Source organism: Pyrus communis, chromosome 16 (assembly GCF_041283825.1).
Source record: "Pyrus communis isolate YQ-2024b chromosome 16, ASM4128382v1, whole genome shotgun sequence".
NCBI classification, from domain to species: domain Eukaryota; kingdom Viridiplantae; phylum Streptophyta; class Magnoliopsida; order Rosales; family Rosaceae; genus Pyrus; species Pyrus communis.
This window is the reverse complement of record NC_142580.1, coordinates 2,197,420-2,209,831: the sequence shown is the minus strand read 5'-3', so window position 1 is coordinate 2,209,831 and position 12,412 is coordinate 2,197,420. Positions and strand designations below refer to the sequence as shown.

The 12,412-nt window shown below is 40.3% G+C and overlaps 3 protein-coding genes across 3 annotated transcripts; 2 read left to right on the top strand and 1 right to left on the bottom strand.

Annotated features, from left to right (window-relative positions):
* Window positions 1-2,074: 2,074 nt before the first annotated feature.
* Window positions 2,075-4,214, top strand: LOC137732138 (glycosyltransferase BC10). Its single transcript, XM_068471438.2, has 2 exons — window positions 2,075-2,799; window positions 3,411-4,214. The coding sequence occupies exons 1-2, from the start codon at window positions 2,242-2,244 to the stop codon at window positions 4,053-4,055; spliced, it is 1,203 nt and encodes a 400-aa protein (XP_068327539.1). The 5' UTR covers window positions 2,075-2,241; the 3' UTR covers window positions 4,056-4,214.
* Window positions 4,215-5,498: 1,284 nt separating this feature from the next.
* Window positions 5,499-7,295, top strand: LOC137730675 (glycosyltransferase BC10-like). Its single transcript, XM_068469642.2, has 2 exons — window positions 5,499-6,165; window positions 6,618-7,295. The coding sequence occupies exons 1-2, from the start codon at window positions 5,575-5,577 to the stop codon at window positions 7,263-7,265; spliced, it is 1,239 nt and encodes a 412-aa protein (XP_068325743.1). The 5' UTR covers window positions 5,499-5,574; the 3' UTR covers window positions 7,266-7,295.
* Window positions 7,296-8,054: 759 nt separating this feature from the next.
* On the bottom strand, window positions 8,055-10,844 carry LOC137732247 (putative leucine-rich repeat receptor-like protein kinase At1g68400). Its single transcript, XM_068471548.2, has 2 exons — window positions 9,319-10,844; window positions 8,055-8,904 (listed from the first exon to the last, which is right to left on the bottom strand). Exons 1-2 carry the CDS (start codon window positions 10,667-10,669, stop codon window positions 8,225-8,227), a joined length of 2,031 nt encoding a protein of 676 aa, XP_068327649.1. The 5' UTR covers window positions 10,670-10,844; the 3' UTR covers window positions 8,055-8,224.
* Window positions 10,845-12,412: the final 1,568 nt, after the last annotated feature.

Below are 12,412 nucleotides of genomic sequence, written 5' to 3'. Positions count from 1 at the left end.
AAAAAAATATAATAATGACATGTCATTTAGTTTGAGGTGGCTATTGGTCAAAGCATTTTAATCAAATTTTAAAAAGGCAAAGATATTTAATCTAAATGATATAGAAAAACTATAGGGGATTCTAATTTTCCCAATATTTTATAATATTGACATGGAAATTATGCCAAAAACATGAATGGTGGAGAGTTCGGAGTGTCCCACTTTTGAGCGAATCTCCTTAGCAATTCCATTATGGATAATGAATATAATTCACCGTCGAAAATCAGTGCAACAATAACTGAGAAACTTTTTATAATGTTTTCTAATATATATATTAGTATTTTTTTGGACTTTTTAGTGTGCACCGATATATAGCATACATAAAAAAATTTAGTCATGAGATCTTTAGTTATCAGATATATTTGAATCCCGATTCATCTGATAAGTGTTCTATATTGTAGTCAGTGTTCAACACATCCACAAATTGTTGATATTTCAATTGAAATATCGGAAAAATCAAGGATCCATATGAAAATGGGTAAAACGAAAACTTTACCCTACATCAGCGAGATATAAGGAAATTAATGAATATTGACAAAATTTCTCATTCACTACAGAAATTTTGTAGGAATCCAAAGTAGATTTTGAACTTTTTTGTGAGATTTTTTTTACTAATTTCGACTAAATTTGTATAAGTTAGTATATACATTGCATTACAAATTTCCATGTCAAAAGCAATTCATATCAAGATATAGAGATATATCCATCAATATTTTGGCCTATATCGATATTTTAAACCCTAACTCTAGCATAATAGAATTTTCGGGTAATTCTTTCCCGAAAAGAGAATAATAATTCGAGAGATTGAAATTGTCAAAGATAGCATGGGAATGGAAAAACACCGCCGGCCATGCCATCTGGAGTTTTATGGTTGCCAAAAGTCTGGGGGCGTTTAAATGGTCGACCGAAAACGTGTCGAGAAACTAGAGGATGCGTTTCTCACGCGGACTATTATTATTGTTACTTAATACTTTTTATTAAAATTATTAATTGGCGGCTTTTAATATTGTAATTCAAAGTCCAATTAATCCCAAAAATAACGCCTCCGTCGTTTCATAATTCTTTACTGTTACCGTCAGTAAAACGACGGCTCCCTTATATATAATTTGTTTTAAATTATATATAATATATTTAATTTACACAAAAGAACTGTTTTTCTCTCTTCCCGTCTTTCACTTTCCTTTTGGGTTTTTCTTGTTGACCAATTCTGATTAGGTTTCTTAAATATTCTAGTTATAATACTAAAATAAATTGGGTTCAGGTAAACTAAATTCGTTAATTAATAATTTAAAAAATTTTAATTTTCAACAAACGGTAATATTTAATTATGGAGAATATCACTAAACTTGTTAAGCTTTACAATAAACTTGTCATAATAATGATTTTCAATTTTACTTTTGACAAGAATTGAACCTAAGACTTACAAATGAAGAGGAATATCACTAAACCATGATATTAGTATTTAAACTTAACATGGTTGTTGAAAATACCATAATTTTCAACAACCATGTTAATTTTACAAAATTTAGTCTAAAAAAATAGATTTTTCTAGTCTTATTGTACTTTTTTTTACCTTAATTACGATTAATAAAATAAAAGGTTTCTGTCCAACAAAAATAATAAATAAATTCCAATAATAAAAAAATGAGAGTTTACTTGAAACTCAAATTCCAAATTTGTTAGACGGATTGAGATGGGAGAGCTGCACCCCCTACTTCGTCGCCATGGTCTAGAAGCTTCAAAGTCATGAGTTCATATGACCTTATAGGTTACCAGCCTTCCCCAACCCATAAATTTAACCCAGACGGAGTCCGATCTCTCCTCTCTCTCTCTCTCTCTCTCTCTAACTTCTCCCTTCTTCATCCCTGTCTGCTTTGTACTTCAATTCCTGGCACGAAAACCTTCTTCTTTCTGGGTTTGTTCAAAGTGATTTGCTTTTGGTTTCAGACTTCGATTCAGATTCTTCGGTTAATATCCCAGAAAAGATAGTTATATATATATATATATATATATATATATATATATATATATATATATTTCAAAGTCCCGGAGTTTTCCTGGATTTCGAAGCCTACAATCTAACTTGGTATTGGTCAGATTTCTTCCCATAAGTTTGGTTGGACCTTTTCTTCTCGATCAACTCTCTGAAGCCATAACAGTATCATTGATCATATTTTCTTGTAAATATTTTTGTTTGTTAGAATGAAGGTACTAAATCAAAACCCTTTAAACTTCTTCTCAAAGCTCTTCAATTTCCAGCTCAACCTCCTCAATCTCCTCTTCTACTTCCTCCTCTTTGGCGGCGGTCTGACCCTCGGAATGGTGCTCAGCTTCTACATGAAAGACTTTTCCTTCAGTCTGCAATTAGCACAATTCTCCTTCTCGACCTCAACATCTGCATCCAATCCGCACAACCTAATGCCGAACGTAAAAGCAGTCCAACCGAACGAGAGTTATCGTCCTCCTCGTATAGGATTGAAGGAGTATCTAAAGCCGCCGGAGGTTTTCCACGACATGGACGATGTGGAGTTGCTGTGGAGAGCTTCGATGAGTCCTCGGATTTCCGAGTATCCGTTTCCCCGTGTTCCCAAGGTTGCTTTCTTGTTCTTGGTAAAGGGTCCTGTTCTTTTGGCTCCGTTGTGGGAGAAGTTCTTCAAGGGACATCAAGGCTTGTACTCGATTTATGTGCACTCGAATCCATCTTACAATGGATCGCACCCGGAAACTCCAGTTTTTCATGGCAGAAGAATTCCTAGCCAGGTCAGTTACTTTTCCTGCATAAATTTATTTGTTAGCTATCCTGCATCCCGTGATCTGATGACAATTTTGGAGTGCTAATAACAATTCTGTAAGTAATTAGATGCCGCAAAGGTGAGATTTGGAGGGAACATTAGTTTTGAATGAAAGATTAAGAATCCATTAAACAATGACATGATTGTTTGAAGTTGATTGACTAAAATGTTTAAACTACAAACCTTGTTGGCAAAATAAGATTGAATGCTTGACAGAGCGCCTGCTCTGTTTTAGACAATCCACCTACTTGAATGCACATATTTGGTCTAGGTGCTCATGCCTTCAAATCATCGTAGTTCTCTTAATTAATCACCCGATTTGATCGATTACCATCCTAATGTGTAGAAAACCTTTCCGTAATGGGTTAATTCGTACTTGATTTCGAAATGTCTTAATCCAAAGAGCATGACATGGACCATTTGTTTAATTAGGCACATTAATTCAGCCTAGTAGATTAACAAAACGGCATTGCTAAGCGCACGTAACAGCGCTCGATGATTTTCCTTTTCCGGCAGAATGTTCATTAATGGCAAGATCGTTCTTCTTACTAATTTTTATACATTCTTAATGTTATGCAGGAAGTAGAATGGGGAAATGTGAACATGATTGAGGCCGAGCGCCGCCTGTTGGCGAATGCTCTTCTCGACATCTCAAACGAACGGTTCGTTCTGCTCTCAGAGTCATGCATTCCCCTCCACAACTTCTCCACTGTCTACAATTACGTCATCCGCTCCAACGAAACTTTTGTGCAAGTCTATGATGATCCAAGCTCGGTAGGGCGTGGCAGGTACAGTTTTAATATGTATCCACAAGTCTGGTTGAATCAATGGCGAAAAGGGTCGCAATGGTTTGAAATGGACAGAAGCCTTGCCATTGAAGTTGTCTCGGATAGAAAATACTTCCCGGTGTTCCAAAGTTACTGCAAGGGATCATGCTACGCAGACGAGCATTACTTACCAACATTTGTGAACATGAAATTTGGGAAGAAGAATTCGAATAGGAGTTTGACCTGGGTTGACTGGTCGAGGGGCGGCCCACACCCTGCCAAGTTTACTAGAACAGATGTGACGGTTGATGTTTTGAATAGCTTGAGGAATGGGACTTCTTGTATATACAATGGAAGAGTATCCAACGTTTGTTACTTGTTTGCTAGAAAGTTTGGGCCTGAAACACTAGAGAGACTGCTGAAGTTTGCGCCGAAGCTCATGGGATTCAACAGATAGAATGATTTGACATACGAATATTTGAAACTACTTTCATCTATGATGACTAAGATCATAGTTGTTGTCAAATTTATATTCATTATTAGATTGATTTAGTGTAGAGTAGAAAATAAAAATGGTCCTGTTTCTGTTTATAATCCAAATCACTTCATTCTTACATTTCTGGTAAGCTACTTTTATTTTTGTTTATTTTGAAAGCAAAGTGGTGTTGGTGGGTTAAACTGCTCCAAGAACCCCAATTTCAAAGGCTTCGGCGTCTTGCGCCTATTTGATGGAATTGTGGACTGAAATTGAACAGAAGGTCTTGAGTTTATAGTCGTGAATCATTTCTAAAAGTGGGATTCTTCATGACTCTCTATCGTCTCACAGTTTCACGTCAATTACCGAGCTAACATTATAAAATATTTTACAAAAAAACGAGGTGACACAAAGTAGGTGGAGAGTCCCAATCAATATTATAAAATAGGGGTGTGATATCCACACATCCTTTTTTACTTCTCTCACACTTTTTTAGTTTTCAACTATTAAATCGGATGAATTGAAGAAGATCAACGGACATAAATTAACAAGGGATATGTGATAAGTAAAGAGAGATGTGTGGATAGCACACCCCTATAAAATATTATACAAAAAAATGAGGTGATAGATAGTAGGTGGAGAGTCCCAATTTTTTTAAGTTGTTGATGTCAATCCACGTCATGCTACACATAAATTGGTATTTCGGTTAGAAAATACTTAGACTCGTCTTTTTTTACTATTATTGTTGATGTAAACTTCTTGACTTGTTTAGAGATGCCCTTCGTTGCCACAAAACCCTTTGCGTTCATCATGCAATTAAGAAAAATAGGCTGATGGGGACAATCACATCTATCCTAATCAAAACATGTCATTGGAATAATGGAATATATGGACTTAAATCATCTTATGCCCTTAAGTCATTTTTATTTGAAGCTCAAGCAATCGTATTTATCTTCCAAATGAAGAAAAAGCAAAAAAACTTTCCTGTTATGTTAAAAAAAATAAAATCAAACAAGAATGTAACCAAAAAATTTGGCCACAATTAGGCATTGAACAATATTGGAATTGGAATGACTAAGCTAATCAAATCTTTTGAAATCCATTTTTTATTTTATTTTATACGAACTATTTTAGCTAAGGTAATAAATCTCCGTTTCTTTTATTTTCCCGTATTTTCTAGTGCATTAATCTCAAATAGTTAAAACAAATCCTTAAAATTGATATAACAAGAAAAAGCATTACATTATTTACCTCATATACAAAAGTAACATAAGATATTGTATTTACTATTTCATTGCAAACAGGTCCATGCTAATTGCCATGGTGAACAACAAAGTCCTCAAAGCAGATAATTTCAAGGCCAAATCTTCATAGCATGTGATATGTTTATGTTTCAGATTGCTTTGATTTCTTAATCCCAACTTTTGTAAGCTAATCGTCTTATTTTTTATGATTAACAGAGGTTAATTATAACTAGTTTATAATTAATCTCTTCGTAAACATGAAGGCTCAAGATCCAAACTCTCCAAGCTTTTTTCCAAAATCCTTCAATCTCCAACGCCACCACCACTATCTCCTCTCACATTTCCTGCTCTTCGTTTTCGGATTAACCCTCGGAGTTGTACATAGCAATCTCAAGGACTTTTCATTTGGCAGGCTACAATTCGCACAGTTCCCCTTCTCACCCATGTCACCTCCTCCTCCATCCAATATTTCAAAAACCCTAATGCCAAATGCAACTTCCCCAACAATATCCGTTGTTGCGACCAACACATCCGCTTCGTCAAGTCCTCCCCGCACAGGGTTGAAGGACTATCTGAAGCCACCGAAGGCGTTTCACGACATGAACAATTCGGAACTGCTGTGGAGAGCTTCCATGACTCCGCGGATTCCAGAATATCCATTCCATCTAGTTCCAAAAATTGCTTTCATGTTCTTGACAAGGGGGCCTGTTGTTTTGGCACCATTCTGGGAGAAGTTCTTTGCAGGGCATCAAGGTTTGTACTCAATTTATGTGCACTCAAGTCCGTCCTACAATCACTCATCGTACACCGAAACTCCAGTTTTTCGTGGCCGGAGAATTCCGAGTCAGGTCAGTTTTTATTCCCCTATTGTCTGCACTAAGTAAATGCTATATTTCTTTGAAATTTTTTTTTTCAGAACTGAAATTGTAACTCAAGTTTCACCACACAGACTATAAAACCATAAAAGTAAATTAATTTTTGACTACCTACCTTTACACCCTCTGCGTTTGATGTTAAATTTCATAAGGAGTCGCCAACTTTCAATATTTCACACAAATTTTTAAAATTGTATTACTATCTATGCTCGTTAAATTGTTTGTGAGACAGATGTGGGATCCCATTTTGAATTACATATAAGTCACACTAAGACTAAAACCGTGCAATTGGTTACATGTCAGATCATTAATTTAGTTAAACGTCATACAATCAGAAATCTATGAATCATATAATAAGATGTCAAAACATGGGTGGAGCCAATTCTTCTTACTATTTTCTGTTCTACAACATGTACCATTTGCAGGAAGTAGAATGGGGGAAGGTGAGCTTGATCGAGGCAGAGCGCCGCCTCCTGGCGAATGCTCTTCTCGACATCTCAAACCAGCGTTTTGTTCTGCTCTCAGAAGCATGCATTCCCCTCTACAACTTCTCCACTGTCTACTCCTACCTCATGAACTCCACCCAAACTTTCGTCGAGGTCTATGACGATCCCAGTGGAGTGGGACGCGGCCGGTATGAACTCAGTGACTACCCGGGAATCACAATCGATCAATGGCGAAAAGGGTCACAGTGGTTCCAAGCGGATCGAGACCTTGCCCTTGAATTCGTATCGGACAGAAAATACTTCCCAGTGTTCATGAAATGCAAAGACTACTGTTTTGCAGATGAACATTATTTGCCAACGTTTGTGCACATGAAATTTGGAGCAAAGAATGCAAATAGGACGTTGACCTGGGTTGACTGGGAAAAGGGTGGCCCACACCCGACGGAGTACAAGAGCGAAAATGTGACGGCGGAGCTTTTGAGTGACCTGAGGAATGGTTTTGGTCGGAAATGTGAATACAATGGGAGGAGTACGGATGTTTGTTTCTTATTCGCCAGGAAATTCCCGCCAACTGCTTTGGATAACCTTCTCAAGTTTGCAGGGGAGATCATACACTTCAACACATAGATATTCATGGCTATTGTACTCTTACTGCTTCAGAGAAAAAGAAAAGTAAAGAACAAACTTCAAATTAGCAAATTACAACATATAGGACCACAATATTATTTCTTTTTTGTTTGCAGTCTAGAAATTAAATCGTTACTTTCATGGTACAAGATCAATTAGCAAATTACAACATAAGCCACCATGGGATGGTCTGGTTTGACTATCACCAAGTAGGCCGAGCATCTTCTTACGAAGTACTTTCTGACCGTTTAAGACAAGTTGGCAAAACTGGCAACTTTATAGCATGAAGTCTCAGGGGCAAGCCTTGTCAAACATAATCCTAAGCCACGTGTTGGTTATCAGCAAGAGCATAAGTCTATGAATGGACATAAAAGCTATCAGACCGAGGGGTTGGGTGTTGGTTTCCTCATACCCCAGGCCCGAGCAAGATGCTCGGTATGTGTTGACCTGAACGAATGTCACTTTGGTACCATGTGCCGACTAAAGAACAGAGAAGTAACTGGCTAGTCATGCCTATGTACTTGGTTTATTAAATGCAAGAGCGGCCCACATCCGATGGAGTACAAGAGCCCAAATGTGATGGCGGCTCTTATGAGTGGCCCGAGGAGTGGTTATGGCCGGAAATGTGAATACAACGGGAGGAGCACGGATGTTTGTCTTGTTCGCCAGAAAGTTCATGCCTAATACTTTGGATAACCGGCTGAGACTTGCATCGCAGATTATCATGTACTTCAGCACATAGATTCAGATTGTTACATTTCCTTTTTGTTAATATTAATCCTAAATCGATTTAACTAAACGAAATCCCATTTAAGTTCAATAAAATCGTTGATATCCATGTAAATAAACTAGCACAAGCGAAAATGAGAGACTAAATAAGCAGGCAAGAGAACCGAAGCCAAGAAAACAAAATCCGTAGATTTACAACACAAGACCGTTAAAATTGGTTGGTGGTGCGATCACTGACTTGCTCCGTAAGTGTCCTCCGACAACGACGGCGACTCGGACATGGATTCAAAGCCCGCCTCGTGACTCGGCGAACCAGCCACGCCCCGAATCTCGTCTATCATTTTCACCACCTGGCTCATCTTAGGACGTTGATCAGGCGAAGCCGCAGTGCAAGCCATCGCAATCTGCAAAAGCCCCACCATCTCCTCCTCAATATCCTTGTACCTCATCAGCTCCAAATCAAACACCTCCGCCGTCCATTCTTCCCTGACCACAGACTGGACCCACCTGGGCAGGTCCACAAGTCCACCGTATCCTCCCCCGGACCCGCCATTATCCACTACGGAGGGACACTTCCCTGTGAGCAGCTCCAGCAGGAGAACACCGAAAGCGTACACGTCTGATTTCTGCGTCAACTTCCGGCCGTCCAACGTCTCGGGAGCGCGGTAGCCGCAGGATCGAGGAGCGGTCGACGTGGCGGGCGGAGGAGGCACGAAGACGGAGAGTCCGAAGTCGGAGACGCGGGCGTTACCGGTCTTGTCTAAGAGGATGTTGGTGGACTTGATGTTACCGTGGGTGAGCTTAAGCGGACTGCACGAGCTGTGAATGAAGGCCAAGCCTCGAGCCGCGCCGGCTGCGATTTTCAGCCTCGTTGTCCAGTCCAGCGGAGTCCGACCGGGTCCACGGTTTCCTGTTCAAATTAGCCCTCATAAGTTCACGATAATTACAATTAGGACAATCATGTAAAGGCGTGAAATGCTGCGTAGTAGGGCGCTTTTTGGTCATATTCAGGCGGAAAAGAAGGAAAAGGAGCGAGCAAGAAACAAAGACAAAAGCAAAGGGAAAGACAGAACAGACCCAAAATTACAAAAAAGCCCCAACCATTTGACCCCGTTTGACCACACAGAGTACGCAACCCTCCACTCATCCGCGGGATGATTGAAAATTCGAAATAGTGAAAAATTGAAAATAAAAAACGCAGAAAATTGTGAGGAATTTTAACGAAAAATTAAATTTTTACTCTAAAAAGTCTTAGTAATTTTTTTTTTTTTTTTAATTCTTGGCAACCAAACAGAAATTAAGCAGGAAAAGTGAGAAAATTTACCGTGGAGAACCCAGAACAGGCTGCCATTGGGCATGTAATCGTATACCAACAATTTCTCCTCCCTGGCGAAGTAATAAGCCCTCAAGCTCACAATGTTGGGATGGCTGAGCCGCCCCAGCACCGCCATATGCTGCTCGAACTGAGTCTTCCCGCCAATCTGAGCATCCTTGAGCCTCTTAACCGCCACCACATTGCCATCGTCGAGAACCGCCTTGTACGCCGTCCCGAACCCGCCTTTCCCCAGCATCTCGGCCGAGGCCCTGAGCAAGTCCTCGAGCTCGAAACGCTTCACTCCTTCGAAGAACACCATCCGACCCCGCTCGTACCCGGGTTGGGCGGAGGAGTAGGGGCTCGACGAGTACACGATCTTCTCAGTTTCTAGAAGCTTCGAGCCGCCCTTGCCCTGCCGCATTTTGGTGCTGAAATTCCGCCAGAAGTAGCAGTACAGCATCAGCGAAACCAGCACGAGAACCAAAGCGTCGCCGACTATGATGGCGATTAGAGCCTCCGGACTCATTTTCGCGCTACCAACACGGTGAGAATTTCCCGATTTGTTCGGCGCTGATTTCGCGGGCAACGAACTCGGCGACGACGCTACGACGGTTGGGTTAGCAGCGGGCATTACAGGAGACGCAATGGCTCCGTCAGATCCAGGCCGGGTCGGGTCGTTTGATGTACCCTTGCAGCTCTGCACCGGAGACCCGCATAGACCCGGATTTTCAGCAAAAGCGGTTACGGGGAAAATCGAAAAGGACTTGGGTATTTTGCCGGTCAGACGGTTCGCAGACACATTGAGGTCCTGCAGATTCGGCAGGCTCAGACCCGACAGTGAACCGGAGAAACGGTTCGCCTCGAGCCGGAGAGTGAGAAGATGGGTCAAATGGTTGACCGTTGCGGGAATCTGGCCGGATAAGTTGTTGTAGGACAGATCGAGACGGTAGAGACGGAAGAGAGAGGTTGCGGAGGAGGGAAAGTCGCCGGAGAGTTCGTTGTAGGAGAGGAATAAGAGTTTGAGGGCGGTGAAGTTGGAAAGGTCCGGAATGGGGCCGGAGAGGCGGTTACCCTTGAGGCTCAGAACTCGTAGCTGAGTTAGCGCGGTGAGTGGCTCGAACGAACCGCGGAGGTCGAGGTTCTCGAGGACGAGTCGGGAGACTCGGTTGTTTGTGCATGAGATGCCGGTCCAGGTGCACGGATCACCGGAGGTGGAGTTCCAGGCGGTGAGCTTGTTGGATGCGTCCGACGTGGCTTTGAATGATAGGAGAGGTTCGGTATCTGGATTTGAAGAGACGTGGAGAGCAGCGAAGAAGAAGCTCGTGAGGAGGAGAGTGGCCACGGCGGCCATGGCTGCCATTGTTTCTCTGCAAGTGAGAGCAGAGAGAGTGAGTGAGGGAGACAAGTGAAATCTCTTGGGTACTAGTAATAAAATAAGTTTAATGAGGGTTGGCGGGACGTTGGTGTAATTATTGGGAAGTAGAGGAGTTTCAATGCAATTTACCGATAAAATGACGGATGCCCCTTGACCTTTCACTGCAAGCGGGCAGTGTGACAGTGTGTAACGTATAAAGCCGTGTAACGCTAGGATTTCATGTCGTTTTATATCGCCTGATAGATATCATACCCGGGGATATAGGGAGAGGGAGTGCGATGGGGGTTCATGGAATGGTATTTGTGTGCTGCCGCAGAGTATCATTCCCGGATGGAGGAGCGGAAACGTGGGGACGTGGGTAGAGTTATTTGGGCGCGCTCCGAGATCCATACGAAAGGAGTGATTCTTTTCTAGTAAATCAGACGATCTTCCGGCACGATCTGCCGCTGATGCGCGTGCTACTGCTCGCATGAGTCTGAGGGTTTCACATGTTCCATTAAATGAGTTATCTAGTCAACTATGTTATTTATTTTTAATTGGATTCTTATGGATTGACTAAAACAGCCATGCATAATTAATCCGATGACAGTTTTGCATAATCGTGACAGTTGCTTGTTTAATGAAGAATGTGTTTCAAACGAATCATACGATGTAAGAACGAGTTAAGACACATTTTGATGCGTGGTAGGTTTACAATAATGTAACATTGTTCCGTTGGCATTATTACATTGGCATCATCGTTTCATTGACTCGCTTGTCCCTTAATTTGGATTTTTATCATGTAGACTCTTAACAAAAGAAATAATCTAGTGATTGAGCTTTTAAAGTTTGTTATGGTTTGCAAGAGACATGACCACATCATTTGTAAAACGTTTCATACAAAATTATAATACTTCTTATTTTAAGTTTTAGCCAATTTTATATCGATCCATGAACCGTCATTGTCAAACAATTTTAAATCAATCTATCATTTCTTGCTTAAAGGCTATGATGAGTCGATTTCACATTATACATTTTATCCTATTTTTGTTATGTTTTGATGAGATTTTGATACTTTATTTTGTATTTTCAATGTGGGACATGTGAATACTCTGAACAAAAAATGATCAAACGGATGAATTTGAAGTAATTCAATTTGGGGTAGATTCGTGAGTCCCTTCAAGTTGTTTGTGTTAAAGTTTCATATTTTTATTCTGAAGCACATGATCATGGCGAATTAATTAAAGCCCAACACGCAGTGATGACAGATTGACGTTTCATGCTTAATTGTGATTTTTGAGCAGTTACTTCATTACTCTCACATATGATATTGACAGGATGCTTTAAAATATAGTTTGTTAATGATAATTGATAGGGCATGTGCATTTCAAAATTACTAGCACAACACAAATTTCATAAAAAGCTCATGATAGCCGTGTGTGGCTTGTTGATATCACTTTTTTCTTCTTCTTCTTGTTCACGTATCCAAATGTAGTTTATGTTATTTAAAGTAGCATCAATCGATTTTAAATTTGTTACTTTGGAGCCATATCGTTGATTGTTTTGGTTTAAAGTAGGATTTAATCATAGAAATTGATAGTTTAATCCACTAGAATAATACAAGTGCACTTAGAGTTTGGACAAGACTTCAATTTTAATCTCTTTTTACGTGCAGGGTGGGTGGGGTTGAAAGGAGTGTAGTACTAAACAATTTGCAGAAGTTTGTTTTGAAAGTAGAGCATTTTGGAA

What these genes read in the sequence shown, in the direction of transcription:
- LOC137732138 (XM_068471438.2), top strand. Translation starts at nt 2,242, where the DNA reads ATGAAGGTACTAAATCAAAACCCTTTAAACTTCTTCTCAAAGCTCTTC. An exon ending in GCAGAAGAATTCCTAGCCAG is followed by an intron (nt 2,800 to 3,410) that starts GTCAGTTACTTT and finishes AATGTTATGCAG; the next exon opens with GAAGTAGAATGGGGAAATGT.
- LOC137730675 (XM_068469642.2), top strand. Translation starts at nt 5,575, where the DNA reads ATGAAGGCTCAAGATCCAAACTCTCCAAGCTTTTTTCCAAAATCCTTC. An exon ending in GCCGGAGAATTCCGAGTCAG is followed by an intron (nt 6,166 to 6,617) that starts GTCAGTTTTTAT and finishes TACCATTTGCAG; the next exon opens with GAAGTAGAATGGGGGAAGGT.
- LOC137732247 (XM_068471548.2), bottom strand. Translation starts at nt 10,669, where the DNA reads ATGGCAGCCATGGCCGCCGTGGCCACTCTCCTCCTCACGAGCTTCTTC. An exon ending in CCTGTTCTGGGTTCTCCACG is followed by an intron (nt 8,905 to 9,318) that starts GTAAATTTTCTC and finishes TAATTTGAACAG; the next exon opens with GAAACCGTGGACCCGGTCGG.